The 16,639-nt window shown below is 33.7% G+C and overlaps 1 protein-coding gene across 2 annotated transcripts; it reads left to right on the top strand.

The window, feature by feature from the left end:
- The first annotated feature begins 465 nt into the window (after nucleotides 1-465).
- Nucleotides 466-16,302, top strand: LOC149794995 (regulator of G protein signaling 12-like). Of its 2 annotated transcripts, XM_089964662.1 has the most exons (12): nucleotides 466-931; nucleotides 1,986-2,165; nucleotides 4,378-4,464; nucleotides 5,661-5,807; nucleotides 6,430-6,594; nucleotides 8,070-8,133; nucleotides 8,509-8,723; nucleotides 9,296-9,475; nucleotides 9,857-10,054; nucleotides 11,711-11,801; nucleotides 14,293-14,430; nucleotides 15,492-16,302. In XM_089964662.1, the coding sequence occupies exons 1-11, from the start codon at nucleotides 734-736 to the stop codon at nucleotides 14,400-14,402; spliced, it is 1,635 nt and encodes a 544-aa protein (XP_089820788.1). In that variant the 5' UTR covers nucleotides 466-733; the 3' UTR covers nucleotides 14,403-14,430; nucleotides 15,492-16,302. The 2 variants fall into 2 exon arrangements, with proteins under 2 accessions (XP_089820788.1, XP_089820789.1); XM_089964663.1 differs by lacking the exon at nucleotides 4,378-4,464.
- The last annotated feature ends 337 nt before the right edge of the window (nucleotides 16,303-16,639 follow it).

Genomic DNA, 16,639 nt, shown 5'->3' with positions numbered 1-16,639 from the left:
TATTTGTTTAAGATATTATACTTTGATATTGCATGGTCTATATGGAAATTAGTTTTGTCATATATTTACAACTAAATAGAAAAATTTTATTGCAAAAAAAAAGCAAATACAATGCCTAAGCCATTTTCTAGAATATCATAATATTAAAAAATAGAATAGTGTACAAGCTTGACATACTGATCATCGGCCGAGCACATTTTCTTTCAAACCCCATAACACCAAAATACAAAGTCTAATCCAATTATATTACTAGAATTACCGAGCTGGGTAAATTGACACGTGTCACTGCAAAGCTAGTGACAGTTACATTGTTCTGTGCGCTTAGTTTGTTTTATTGTCTTCCCATCACATAAACTCCATTCCGATTGGCTGAGTAAAGCTTCTTAATCCATTGCAGGAGCTGGATCACTACATTGGGTCAGAAACTCAACTGTTAAATCTGTTACAGATGTAAACAGGGTAGGCTATATAACGGCTTTGTTTAGCAGGGCAATTTAGTAACAAATTCAGATCGCCTTAGATTCAGGGACTTGTTGCAAGATTTTGTTTGTGCATAGCTGAACTGTATAGAGCATTATTTTATCAGAAGCAAATTATGACTAATTCCTATAAATATTTACAATTCTGTTGATGATACTAGTCTGTGATACGATATAGTGCTACCGCTGTTCAATAGTGCCATTCCCATTTGTGCTATTAGTTTTGATATCAGTTGATTAGAAACTGTTTGGACATGGTTTTGGATGTAAGTTTTGTTGGTGCTGCTCCTTACCGCAAGGAAGATTATGATCGTTTTTACTCGTCTCACAAAGAATTACGTCGCAGGTCGATGTATACAGAGAATGTGACTCGAGGACTTATTGCCCCACATAAGCATGGACAAAAGTCACGTCAGTACAACAAAAGGCGTTCTGTAGATATACTTCATCAGGTAGCAGTATAAATATAATATTCTTATTTTTAACGGATACCTTTGTGTTTCATTAGATAATCAGAAGTCGTATTTTTTTAAAAAAATTATGTTCTTTCACAGGAGTCTGACGTTTATCAATACAGTCGGGCGAAATCTTACACAGGAAATCACCTTATCGGTAAGATAAATGAACATTTGTATTACCGATAACGTGATTTTATTTTTTTCAGAGATTTCGCCGTACTTTATTGATAAAACTTCAGACTCCTGTGGTTCTTTTAGCCTAAAGAGAATTTGTTTTTAAGACTGTTAAACCTTGTTGCTTCCTTTCAAGTCGCTGGATATTTTCACCTAGAAATTATTTATCCATGTTACAGAATTAGTTCAAACTTTCTACTGATAGAATTTTGATAAGATCATTTTGTGTTTCTTGATGAAGAATAAACATGTTATATTGCACATAATGGTCCAGAATTATTTTGGGTTTTAATTTTTTTTCCTAGGTTCTTTAATTCCAGCGCCTATATCTAAATTTTATTTCTCTTAAATAATCTCATTTCATATTTCGAATATTAGTATGTTCTTGATAATTTAGGTGCATATGCAATGTTTTATTAACTTTTTATTTTTATTTTTTGTCCAGTTGATATTAATATTGATTGACAATAACAACACTGAATACATAGTTTATATTGGATTGATCCGTCAACAAGTTCTTGTAAATATGGCCTAATGAACAAAGTTGTTTCATGTGAAAATGGCAAATAACGGAAAACAATGATGCAGCACCCAGAGTAATACTATTATTATCCTTATTACACCCTTCTGTTTTATAGCTGTAACCTCGTAGAATGGAAGGTCTCTGGTGAGAGATAAAGAATAGTATTTGTTTTATTTGCAAATATCATTGGTTGGGCCATGAGAGGGGTGTCTCAAGAGAGAGACTAATGTGATAAAAATTAATAAAATTATTTAGGTTTTGCTAATAATCCATGGAACTACTTAACATAAATTCTTAGACCACTTTTAGAAATTTATCAGCATATCTTATTTGTTCATTCTTCTGTTTTAGTCCTTGGTTGTGATAGATACAGATTCACTCAGCCATCGGCTCTCAGCAGCAAACAGTGTGAACAGTATCATTAACCATGTTAAGGAAGAGGAAGAAAAAGAGGAGGTTGGGCGGGTTGCAGGATGGGCAGTAAACTTTGATAAATTGCTGAAGGATATCAGTGGATTACATGTGTTCGCAGTAAGTGATAACAAATATTCATAATTGATGAAATTGTTAATTAAGTGACCTGTTATATTTTAGACCATGGTATGACATATAAAAACATGTACATTATTTGCTGGAAATGTTTATTGTCCATGTGTGTGTGATTTGGATTTTGAACATATCTTCAACAATATTTCAGTCATATTGCTATGATGTCTGCACTGTGACAATTTATAGTGATGTCTAGCACTGGGGCTTCATGTAGCAGACATGTAGTATCATGTCCCACCTAGTTACATTATTCTGACACCAGGCCGACCAGTCCTAAAGCTAACCTCATAAAGCTGAGCATAAAGTGAGGCAGCTGCTATTACCAAGACTTTGGTATGACTCTGCCAGGGATCCAGCTTAGGCAGACACTCTAGCTACATAGGCTGACAGAACAGTTGAAATGTTTATTTAAATGTTGTATAAAAGTAATGGTAGCCTAATAATACATTGTCATAGAAAGTAGTGCTTGCCTAATATTGCATTGTCATGGAAAGTAATGCTTGCCTACTATTGCATTGTCATAGAAAGTAGTGCTTGCCTAATATTGCATTGTCATGGAAAGTAATGCTTGCCTACTATTGCATTGTCATGGAAAGTAATGCTTGCCTAATATTGCAGTGTCATGGAAAGTAATACTTGCCTAATATTGCATTGTCATGGAAAGTAATGCTTGCCTAATACTGCATTGTCATGGAAAGTAATGCTTGCCTAATATTGCATTGTCATAGAAAGTAATGCTTGCCTAATATTGCATTGTCATGGAAAGTAATACTTGCCTAATATTGCATTGTCATAGAAAGTAATGCTTGCCTACTATTGCATTATCATAGAAAGTAATCCGTGCTTCATATTGCATTGTCATAGAAAGTAATGCTTGCCTAATATTGCATTGTCATAGAAAGAAATCCTTGCCTAATATTGCATTGTCATGGAAAGTAATGCTTGCCTAATATTGCACTGTCATAGAAAGTAATGCTTGCCTAATATTGCATTATCATAGAAAGTAATCCGTGCTTAATATTGCATTGTCATAGAAAGTAATCCTTGCCTAATATTGCATTGTCATGGAAAGTAATGCTTGCCTAATCTTGCAAAGTCTGAATAGGGTGAAATAAAGGAATATGAGCTTTACAGAGTTTTGTCAGTTGGATCATATTGTAGTGTTATGTGTTTAGGCTCTTACAAAACATAACAATAAAAAAGTGAAAACTACAAGCTTTATGCAATTTAACAAATAATGTATTTCCCATGAAAAACAAGTTAAAAATGAGAAAAAGAACTTACTGTTTTATGAATCAAATCCAAAAATAATCCAAGAGTTAAAAAATAGAAGTCCTAGAAACAAAAAGTCCTAAATGAAACAGAGTTCGAATCCCGATGAGATCGAAAATGGAAGGTGATGATGTATGATGTGGTCAGCACCGTGCTGATGTGTCAACAGTTCTTTGTTGAATCACAGAAAATAATATTCTAATTTGAATTCTGTATAAATTTCGATAAATGTCCTTGTCCAAGAATTAATTTAGAGCACTATTATTTCCAGGGAAAAGAATTACTTTTCTTTAAAACATAACAAAATAATTAGTCTCAAAAATAGTCACAAAATAATACACTTTAACTTTTCAAGTGTTAAGGCAAGAATAACTATTATTTCTCAAAACATCAGTAATAAGTCTAGTTACAACACAAAACAGATGTCTGGATGGGGGTCTATCCTCTGGAAAAACCTAATTTGTACACGATATTTCACACATAGTCCAAGTATGTCCTTGATTCTACTTTATGAATCTTACTCTGAGAAAGAATAAAATAAAAGGTAAAAAAATAAAAGTTGTTTACTACAACTCTTACTGGTTCAGAATCAAGGTCAGGAACTAGGTCAGCATTAGATACAATGTTTCTATAAAGTTGTTTATTTAAAAAAATATAAAAAAATCAGTCAGAACTGAACTCTATTCCAGTAAATAAAGTTACATTACAATAGCAAGTAATGGAATAAAAAATGTAAAATTTACAAACAAACAAGTCAATTAAATCAAATATAAATTAAATATACATGACAGTAGGCATGCTGTACTTCAGATATTTGTTTGGCATTATGCATTTTATATACATGTATTGATCTGAAACATCGATAGCAAGGTTGTACGAAAAGTCAGTTTCTACTGTTTCAATCATTTAATTTTGTTTGTAGGAGTTCCTTAGGAAGGAGTTCAGTGAGGAAAACATCATCTTCTGGACGGCAGTGGAGAAATATAAACAGATCACCAATCAAGACATGGTACAATAGAAGTCTTTCCTAACTTAATATAGATTATCTCTTATTTACTGCACAAGATTTGTCATGCTTAATGCTGGTAGCTCATGTGGCTGTATAGGAATTCCAAATATAAACTAAAGTCTGCAGATGTAACATGTCTTTTGGTTGCTTGAATGTATAAAATTCCAGCAGTAGATACCATGGTCAACGTTCAGGAAGTTTTAGACCATTCGGCTATTAGTTGTGATTGTTGCTTTGAAATGCTGCCAAAGGCTGTAGTCATATTTGTTGCTTGGAAATGCTGCCAAAGGTTGCAGTCATATTTGTTGCTTGGAAATGCTGCCAAAGGTTGCAGTCATATTTGTTGCTATTTTTCAGTCATCAGCTTTGCTTATTTAAACAAAAAGTTGTAGCTTGAAAAGTAAAATTGGTATTGTAAAATTTATCTAATTTCTGAACTCACTAGTTAAAGTGTTCCCTCCTTATAATGACCTTCACTATACCACAATTCCAGATATAATGCTCCACTGTTATGGACCCCGTGACCAAAATGTAAAAAAATACAACAAAGATTTAAGATCCATTGGCTGACAGATGTACATTAAAAACATTGTGAAGATAAAGAACAACAAACATTTTCTTATTTATGAACTCACTATTAAAGCTTTTAACTATTTATAATGCCCTTCACAATGTCACAGTTCCAGATACAATGCTCGGCTGCTATGGACCCTCTGACCAAGATATTAAATCAAGATGTTTTTCCTTTGCTAACAAATGTACATTGATAACATTGCATTTGAGCTGATTTATGAAATTATTACATTGTTGAATAAAAGAAAACAACTTGAGTATATTTTTATTATTTTTATTTCCTTTTTAAACATTATCTAAGAAAACCAAATCCACAAATGACAGTGAGAAATTTTTATATATACATAATCTGACATTATTAGTATACGTTTATCTGACATTTTGTTTATTCCCCCTCCAAGCAAATTCTTTCATCAATTTTTGTATGATTCTTGCTAACAAAAAGTACTATTTAAAAAACCAGGTTAGTTTAATAAGTCAGTAAGTGGATTGATTAAAAGTTGCAGTTTTTAAAATTCCTTTTATTGAGGACAAAGTATGACCTTTGAAACTTGAAACAACTTATCTAGAAGGAATTGTACCATCTGAAATAGTATCTAATTATTCTTTTATCTCTGTTCCAGAGAATGGTACAGGCAAAAGATATCTTTGACAAACATCTATCTGTGTGTGCCTTAGAGCCTGTGAATATTGATAGTGTTGCTAGGCAACAAGCAGACTCTCAAATGGACATCCCAACTTCCCAGATATTTGATTTGGCCCAGCATCAGGTAACAAGGAACATTTTTTCAGAAAATGCAAATTTATGAATGATCTGTTCTTTATTTTCATTCGTTTGTGAGGTTTCAAATGGACATGGTTTGTATGGATTGTTGTTCTTATAATCTTTCTGAATGGAAATCATACGTGCAAGCATTGAAGAAAGTACAGTAAGGCACTGCTTATCCATACTCATTAGGAGACAGGGATGTCATGTCAGTAATTTATTGAACAGAAAATTGAAAAGAATTGGAGGATATATGGGAAGCAAATTATGGAATATCCAGGAGGCACAAAAGAGTCCATGTGGTCGAATATATCTGAAAAAGCTACAGCCATATGATCGTCATTTTATCATCAAGGATTTCTATAAGAAATTATTATAATTATTGGAAATCTTGAATAGTACATGCAATTTTATTATAACAAATCTATAAAAGTAATTAAAATTATCCTTGGTTAAGTTTTTCTAATTTCATTTCAGTCCATTCTAGGAAGTATTTTTGGGTATCAACAAACATTTTGTGGTAGTGACATGCATAGCTTTGTATTCTGAATGAAAAGTGATTTCAGCACACATTATTTGTTGAGTTTTGAAGCATTAGTAGATAGTGTCAGATTTGTATCTTGCAGATCTACCAACTAATGAAGCAGGACAGCTATGCTAGATTCCTCAAGTCAGAACTCTATAAGACCTGTCTGCTGAAGGAGATGGAGGGAAAACCCCTGGACATTTCACAAAAGGAAAATAAAAAAGGGAAAGAAAGTGATGACAAAGAAAAAAATTCAAAAAAGAAGGTAGATACTGATTTATTTTCTTACAGGGTCTCTGATAAATATTCCTTATATTTGAATGTTTATAATTCTTGCTACAAAGTAAAATATGAGAGACTCAAGACTGTAATATAATAAAATGCAACAACTGGTTCATTACAGTTTGCAACAATTGGTGTAGACCATAAAATCGCAGTACTCAGCCTATAAGCATCGCAGTGTAATTAAATGAAAGTGAGCTCACTTAAGCATTCGTTTTAAAGATATTTCCATCTAAGCAACATTGGCACTGAATGGCATAGCCACCCTGTCACAAGCATAATAAAAATGAGTTGTAGATAATGAATAATATCCTTGTTCAAGAAATTGCTACAAGTCAGTTTGTTTGCTTTTGAATGTTCACCAGGAAGCATGTCCAGGTTGTAAATTTTATTACAATATACAGAACTGGGTTACTGAGACATGCTTTCCAAAAGTTATCAATTTTGGCTTCAAAATGAATACAATGCACAGTTGTTGTTGTTGTTGTTGGGTTTAATGCCATTTTTCAGCACACGATAGGCTATACATGGCGGCCAGTATTAATGGTGGAGGAAGAACCTGGGAAAACCCCGGAAAGAACCACCGACCCTCGAGAAGCTACTGGCAAGCTTTCTCACATATCCACATTGGCCGAATCCGAGACTTGAACCTACGCAGACAGAGGTGAGATGGCAGTGATCCGTAACAGAGAGCGCATTAGACCACTCGGCCACTCGGGGCCCCCTACAATGCACAGAACTGGGTTACTAAGACATGCTTTCCAAAAGTCATCAATCTTGGCTTCAAAATGATTACAATACATAGAACTGGGTTACTAAGACATGCTTTCCAAAAGTTATCAATCTTGGCTTCAAAATGCAGGTTGTAAAAAACAGGACATTTTTTGGTGAGCTCCTGCTATCAGACTCAACTTTATGTTTATTAATATACAGAACCGGGTCAACACATATCTATCCTGAATCCTTTTAAAGGGTTCATTTTTAACATCTACTGTATGAATGGCAGAATTTTTTTTTACCTGACTTGGCTTATGGTGAGATCAACAGATTTTAGGACTAAAGTACAAATTTTTTGTTCCTCTTGCATTATATACATTTGGTACAAAGAGGATATCCTGCTACATCATCATCACTGGCATTCCAGACAAATTGGAAAATGCTGTTTGGTTCATTAACGGTGATCAATGCAGTTTTTATCCCTTCATGACTTTGATGGTGGATAAAATCCTTGCATTTTTAAAGTCAACATTTTTTGCAAGTAATTTTATAATTTATCCCAAAGAATTACCTCAATTAATATTGACAGATTGTTTAATAACATATCTGGAAAATTTCAAGATAGGAGTAACAATAAGAGCCAAGTGATCCAAATGTTTTCACCTGCTAAAAACAGGGATCTATCCTGTATATTACAGCTGTGAATTCTTTGATATGCTCAGATTGTTTTTACTCTTTCAGACAAAGGGAATAGAAAATGAGGATAAAGAAAAGAGGAGAAGGTCACTACTGCCATGGAGACAGAGTATGTGATGCTCACTAACACTGTAATATCAAAGTTTCCAAGGCCTGTAGTACACTTGTCTATATAAAAAAATGTCTTTTAAACATTTTAAAACAAATTGCATCATAAGAAAATGCCAGTACTCATCACAGATGGGGGAAATAGTCTGACTGCTGTTTTGTTTATCATGTAATTTATTAGATTGTCTTTGTGCTTAAAGTGTAGACTTTCCTTTCATTAAGTGGAATTGTATAATAAAACAAGGTCCTATTAAACATTTTTAATTAAAATCTTTTATCACACCAGGCTCTTATGTTAATAATAATGTTCGTTCTTTCACAATAAAAGGTTTGTAAACCCACAAATACAAGTTTAGCAGAACACATTATTTTACAGAGGCCATTAAGAACAGCATAAAGTCATCATCTGATGCTGAGGCTAAAAAAGTTAAAGGGAGGGAGAAGGATACAGAGAGGGAAGTAAAAAACGACATCAAGAAGTCGACCTCCACCATAACAGCTTTGTCCACTGATGTCACCTCTAACTCCATCCCAAGTGTTCGCAGCAGCCTCAGCACCACAAGGAAGGAGGTTCAGGCAAATTGTATGCAGGTGAGAACAAGGAATGGATTATGAGAGGCCTGAACACAGATTATCTTATTACTATATATCATTTGCTGATAACTATTGACCATTAGTCAGTGCAGTTGCTAGCAAAAGTGTTCTGTCATTATATAATCCAAATTTTATAGACAATCATATGTAATATTCATTAAGCTGATAATCACTGTGCCATACAAATTCAAATAAAAGATTAGCCCTAGGGTCTATATTCACCCATGGGGGCACCAGTTATGGGTCATAACTTATAATAAATATTGAGATCACTACAATGCAAAATATATACACTTACATGCAGCAAATATTGGCCCCACTGTTGTCCTTACCAACAGCAACTTGGTTACACAGATGCTTAAACTTTGTTGTGGTATTCAAGACATGCAGGTGTTGTGATGTTTTAATATCAGAATTTAGATGTAGATTTTGATATAATCTTCAGAATTTCCTGCAGTGGATCAGTTTTAATATTTGATTTCTGCTTGATTCAGTTACTTCTGATTTATGACTTTGCTTCAGTTGAGGTTCACTTGTTTAAATTTTAATATCTTGCAATTCTTCCCCAGGAGCCTGTACCAGATGCAGCTGAGCAACCAAAATTTTGCCGTGTGATTCTCCCAGATGGGTCAACCACACTTGTGCGTACTAAGGCTGGTCAAACTATAAACAAGGTCTTGGGAAAAATCTGTGAGAAAAGAAATATATCAATAGCAACATCTGACATCTTCCTGTTGGGTTCAGATAAGGTAAAAAAAATATGTGGAAAAGTAAATTGTTATGTAGCCATTATAAATGCATTACTGAAGAATTCATTGAATTTGGACAGAATTATATTATACAATATGCAATAAAGGCATCAGTTATAATCAGAGAAGAAGTTTGATAAATTTTAACATTTGATTTTATGACACGTGAAATGTTCATATGATGTCAAAACACTTTTTGCATTCAAAAAAGTTTTATTGTTTTCCATTGCACACACACACATGGAGAGTGCCAAAAGTTTAGAAAAATGTCATGTCAAATAACTCCAGTAAGGATGTCACTTGTAAGGGAAAATATGATGGTAATAAATACTTTATACTGATGTGATTATGAACACCAGTGTTTATAATCCTTTTTTCCAGCTACTGAACCTGTCAGAGGATATCTCCGTGTTGGGGTCTAAGGAGGTTATGATTGAGAAACGAGTCCTATTTTGGATGGACCTGCCCAACAAGAAATCAATAGGTGTGAAGGCCAGGCCTAATAGAGTGATCCGAGATGTGTTAAAACCCATCCTCCACAAATATGGATCTAGGATAGATAGTATTGAAGTTTACTTGGTAAGAGCATTTCCGTTGTGATAAAATTTCTACTCTGCACCCTACATACACCATCCCCTAATTATAACTGACTAATATTTACATGCGGTTTACTTTTGTGCAATGTCTCATGCATAGTGTGTGTTACATAACTTTTGAAAAAAGGACTAAAGAAACAAAATTATATATGTCAAGTTTTATATTTGAAAGGAAGAAGGAAACCTCAAATTACAATATTGTTAAAATTGCATTTAAAGTATACATCTTTGAATTCAGTCTTACATCGTCTAGCATTGTGAGGTTTTTGATTGACAGTTGGGCAAATCCGTGTTACTTAAAATGTGAAATGTTTGCCATATTCCTTGTTATTTCCAATGAATATGAGTTTCTTACTAATGGGATACCCTCACACGATAAGAATGTCATTCAGTTGATAAACCATACAACTTTTTTGAAATGGGCAGGCTTGCTTGCGTTAATGGCAAAGTGAAATTCGTATTTGCACATATTACAACTTTTAAAAGATTTTGTCTCATCATTAGTATTATAGTCTGACTTTACATCCCCGTTTGTTTGTACCCCCGACCGATTTCAAAAACAAAAATGTTTAATGTGATAAAAAGTGCACAGATCTAAGTCAGTTGAGTCACTGATTTATAATTTCTAACCTGACTGACCAGAATGGCACTAATGCTGGCATCCCCTGCACCATAACCGCTTGTTATATCCATGTGAAAAGCAAATTTTGTTGTTGTCATTATTTTCCTTTGCTTGATTCAACATTGTAAATGTTGGAAAGCAGATGACTTATGCATGTACATCTGTAGTCGTGACACACCCATTTGTTAAAAATGGACTTGTCCAGGAACTGGAAATGGATCCGAGCATGTCCGTCTATGACATTGAAAACTTCCGTTAAGCATGAAACGTGCAGGCAATCATGGTGTTAGGGACACTCTACTCACAGTCAGGTTAGAGACTGTAAATCAATGAATGAATTGACTAAGTTCCTTGCACTTCTTGTCACAGTAGAGGTTTCCATTATTTAAATCGGTAGGGGGTACAAACAAACGGGTTTGTATTGTCAGACTATAGCAGATATTGAAACAGACATGTCACTTTCCTTACAGCAGTGTCAACAGTATTACAGTGTTTAGATTTTATGCAAAGACATATACATGTTCTGGACATTTGCACGGCCTAGTTTCGGACACATGATTTGTAGTATTCACATTGAATCTCAAAAAATCACACAAAAGTTAATACACTCTGCAAAATTTGCAAAGTAATTTTCAGCCATACCTTTCTTTACTTGATTAAATCTCCAATCCAAAATTGCCCACTCTTTTCATTGGTGGATACATTTACTGCTTAAATGTTCAGTTCTAGAATAGACACTGCACTGAAATACAGGGTGCTTATATCATCACAATAACTACTGTCCGTGTCTGTGTGATAGAAACAATTCTGTCATTCTTTATTTAGCAGGGTCACCAATATTACAGTATCATTATGGTATTGTTGTTGTAATTAGGTTTTACACACGGTACATTGGCCACCGTCATCACAATACTCCTTGTAAATAATCCAGCAAAATAACTAGTTTAGATTTGCATTAGTCATTTTTCAAATTGGCAGACTTGTGTTTAACAAGGAAGTATATGCCATATCTTTCAGTCTGGTCATACAGCTGTGCTAGATTTAGAAGGTCTGGCATCTTCACTGGACAACCAGCGAGTTGTGGTTGTGTCCAAAGATGATTGTCAAGGTAAGTTAAATTTGAGTAATGATTGCTGTATATAGGGAATTTTCAGCAGTAGACAGGTTATAGCCTTTAGTGACTTTGCAAAAGTAAAACTGAACACTATTTACTGACTTGGATATTATAACTGGTCTAAATCCATAATAATTAACTAGCAAAAATATAAGAATTGTTTTCAGAGTAGAGTACCATATTTTACATCTATCAAAGATGCAAGCCTTAAGGTACCTGGTATATTAAATATTGTATACTCCTTTACAGATTTGAAATTTGTCCTGAGTGTTCATGATATGATAAATTCCATTTACAGATTTGAAATTTTATTTGAAAGTTTTTCACATATAGACCTTAGTGCACATGACATGATAAATTCCATAGCTCAAATAGGAAAAAAAAATGTTCACTGTAACCTTGTTTCTTTAAAGCAAAAAGGACAACTATTGGTTTTAGGTGAATTGCTCAAAATATACCATTTATGGTATGTACTGATAAACCATTCGACCAAGGTCCAAAAAGCAATGATTAATTGTATGAATGATAAGGTGAATGGTTTTATTAGGTCTATACTGCAATTAAAAGTAAAAGCTGAAGCATATAATGAAATATATTGACACAGCATCACTTAAAATGCAGTGAAATTTAAATTGTTTATTTTTTGTATTCTGGGCTTTTGAGTATATTTTATCAGTGTGCATATATTTTTGACATGTGGTTGAAACATATTCATTGCTTGCTTATGCATGAATAATTAGCATACATACATGTGAATGGGTTTTCGGGTTTGTACAATTGTTGCCTTGTATACCATCCAATTAAACAGGTACATCTTTATGCAGGTAGAAAATAATTAATAATTTTCATGCTACTAGAGGAATTCTTATAAATATTTTGATTGCTTAGCAGTGTGATTGTATTGGAAAAATCTTTACCAAATTTGAAATATTTGTTCACCAGTAAATCAGATGAAAAAAAGTGCTGGAAAAATGGTTATAGAGAATTACTAATCCAATTTTGTAATAATACCAGAACAGTGAATGCTGTTTTTAGGTCTTTTGTAGGATAATGAACAATGATTTTACCATATTTTCATAATGTCATGTAGTATATATTTATACAGCATTAAGTGCATTTTCCTTCAGGTATCAGTTATACGAGTCCCACTGTTTCTCAACCATTGTTAATAAAATATTTTTTTAAAGCATTTTAATTATCACCCTATCATCTTCATCAAAGCCAATTCAGATTTTCTTTTATTAGTAATGAAACTATTACCTTTTCAACTAATTGTCCTAACCATGTTATCCAAAACAAAACTTCATCTGTATCTTCCGATACTGGATATGCTTCCTTATGTCTGGAACTTGTATAAATATTGAATGGGCTTCTCTTTCTTTAAGTACTACTTTCCGTCAGGCCTGTTTAGTTCTTTAGATAAATCTCTTCATTATTTGATAGCCAATTTGTCCTGTTTTTTCAGTTAGTGAGTTGCAGCCCTTGATTTTTAAACCCATTGGATTTCAGCCAGATTTAGCTTGATAATAATTAGACATCTGCCAAGTTTGATCATATTAAGCATTTGACATCGATGAGCACAGTTATGGCCCCTGACAGATGTACCAATCCACTTTCGTTTTTGCACATCTCCATTTATTATTATTGGATTTCAAGTCCACTTTAATATATTATCAATTATGCAGCTTTATGTTGATGATAGCTTAGATGAGAGTTTGACCTATGACCTGGGTTTTTTTCCATTAATTTACATCATAGGGTGTGGCTTTAAATATCACCTATCTGGCCCTGGAGGAAGTTGCCCATGCCTGGCTTAGATTAAATTTGTTAGTGTTTCATCTGCATCATCATTTAGCAGAGTTTTGGGACCCTGATAGTTAAATCCACCCACTTCATTTTCCGTACAGTAATTTCCTTAACTATCATTGGATTTTAAAAGACATTTTATTTACAGACCTGTATCGATATATTTAAGCAGAATTTTTAATAATCTGCTTATTATGTCATGGTTTAGTCACAGAATGTTTAACGCAGAATTTGTATGCTTCTTTATATTGAAGAACCTTTGTTTGGATTCTGTTGCAAGTGTTCTAACTTGTCAGACATGTCTTCCTGTTTTAACATGTTTGCAATATCTTCACTGTCATCTAGCCCCATTCCTCTTAAAAACTAATCACCTACTCCTCACTCCCAAGAAAAAGCTGGGATGATCAGTTCATGGAACAGGATGGTTTTGTGTTTTTTTTCATATTAATCATTTATGCTTTAGAGGAAGGAGAATATAGATTCAGTGTTTAAATAATAATATAAATAGTAGTAGAAAAAATAACTTGTATTTTTAAATTTCTGTGTTGATCTTTTTATATTCTCTTTTATATATTCATATTGAGGCAGTGTAGCTTCATTATAGGATTAAAATCTGTCTGAATCCTTCTTTTCCCCCAACTTTTCTCATCTTAAACATTTTTTCCTTACTTCGTTACAGGATATCAAAGGCGTAGGTCGTCCTTCTTTGGATTTATTGAAAAAAGAGTCCAGCGCAGTGGCAGCAAAGGAACTTGGGAAAAGAAAGACAAGACCAAATGTCATACTTGAACAAAAATTTGAAGACAACCAAACAATGGTAAGAGAACAGTCTTTATTTGGGCCTAGCATTAAGATATGGGTACTTCCAATGTTCACCTTTTCCAAGCATTTCCATTCCATCGATGAACACTTGTTGTAGTCACAGTAGCTCTGCAATATGTATATGGATGCTAATTGGTGGGTGAACTTCCAATTACATGTAGATTTGCCTTGTAAGGATTTTATTTTCTAATCCAATTTGTACTTAGTTATTACCCTTTCTTTTCATTAATACTAAACCTTCACAACAGCAACTCCTTGTAACCCACATAGCTCAGGAGCCATTCACCATATTCTGAGATGTGTCTTGTCTCATTGCTTTTGTCATATAAACTTAGATATGTAACTCGACATATGGGATTATGCTTGTAATCAACATAGATCAACAACCACTGAGCATATTCTCATGCAATTTCATAAGAACGTTGTTTCATAAACATTTATATGCTTTTTAAGGGTTTTGTCTCATGCATTTTGGATAGTTAATACCTTTTTAAATTATCTTTTTTCAACGCAAGGGTAAATATGACCTTGTAACTCTTTCTAGTGTACTGTCTTCTTCTCAGTTGATAAGTGGTCAAGCATTCGTTTAGTACATTTAAAGGGTCAATGTGATGAATCGTCTGTTGTTTGAATTGGCTGTTAGGCATCTTATCTAAAGAAGATTTATCTCCATGTTTGCTGCTACTGACACCTAGGGCAACTACACTTGGAATTATAGTTTTACTAGAGTACCATAGTTTTTCACATCCTGCCAGTAAAACAAATTTGGTCAATAGTTTTTGGTCTGGGTGTTCATTGATCAGACCAGACTTTACTCAAGCAACAAATACATTGCCTCAGTTTACAGCCTGGAAATTTTTATTACATGGAAACTAAAAATAAAATTGTTTGCAGATATTCATATTATGCAAAATTCTATATACAGGTAATTAGCTTTAATGCTTACCGTCATGTGTATGTAGTAAATTTACATGCTACATTCAGTTTTCTTCAAATCTGATTTAATTTTACAAAGTAATGTTAATCAAATAATTATTATTATAATATGTTTTCCAGATGATGACTTGTGTTAACTTTAAAAACTGCATCCAGCAGGAACCTTAATGATCAGTGTGCTAACTTTAAAAACTGCATCCAGCAGGAACCTAGATGATCAGTGTGCTAACTTTAAAAACTGCATCCAGCAGGAACCTAGATGGTCAGTGTGCTAACTTTAAAAACTGCATCTAGCAGGAACCTAGATGATCAGTGTGCTAACTTTAAAAACTGCATCCAGCAGGAACCTAGATGATCAGTGTGCTAACTTTAAAAACTGCATCCAGCAGGAACCTAGATGATCAGTGTGCTAACTTTAAAAACTGCATCCAGCAGGAACCTAGATGATCAGTGTGCTAACTTTAATAACTGCATCTAGCAGGAACCTAGATGATCAGTGTGGAGTGTCTATGCAAGTTATAAAGCTTCCAGAATTTCTGCAGAAGAGTGTATGAACCACCCGCTGGACGGGAGAGTGCCCTACCCATGTAAACGAGACTTAAGTGAGTTTATCTCAATGAAGAGATCTGACACTGTGGAATCAGAAACTGATGAATTTGTTCACACAGAAACTGATAAATTTGCTGCTTACACGAGGTAGAGAACCACAGAATAGATAGTAGTTTTATCTTCATCAGAAAAGCTGGACTTCACTGATTGGAGTTTCAGCACAGATGGAGTAATTCCAACAAAAGAAGCAAATTCTTTCTTTGACTTTCCTCCACTATCTAACACTCCACTATCTAACACTGATTTGATGATTCTCTTCTTACAGAAAAGAGCGTTTTAAGACTTTGGTTCTGATTTTCGCATAATAAATATTAGCAAAGTACCGCAGTTTTGTCAGTTATTGTTTTTGGAGGGGTTTACAGAATTGTGGTTTATTATTATTATATTTGTTGCTTTTACTCCAAACTTAACATCAGTCATATCTGACATTAAAATCTTATCTTCAAATGCAATTAAAATGTAACTTGCATAATATACATTATTTACCTCTTTATAATTACTGAACTCATTTTCTTCTGAAAATGCCAACAATGCCAGCAAGACTCATTTTGTAAGGATAATGCCAACAATACCAGCAAGACTCATTTTGTAAGGATAATGCCAACAATACCAGCAAGACTCATTTTGTAAGGATAATGCCAACAATACCAGCAAGACTC

The sequence above is a fragment of the Sinohyriopsis cumingii genome, chromosome 7, assembly GCF_028554795.1.
Source record: "Sinohyriopsis cumingii isolate HCF-2022 chromosome 7, ASM2855479v2, whole genome shotgun sequence".
Classification (NCBI taxonomy): domain Eukaryota; kingdom Metazoa; phylum Mollusca; class Bivalvia; order Unionida; family Unionidae; genus Sinohyriopsis; species Sinohyriopsis cumingii.
This window is presented reverse-complemented; position numbering and strand designations above follow the sequence as displayed.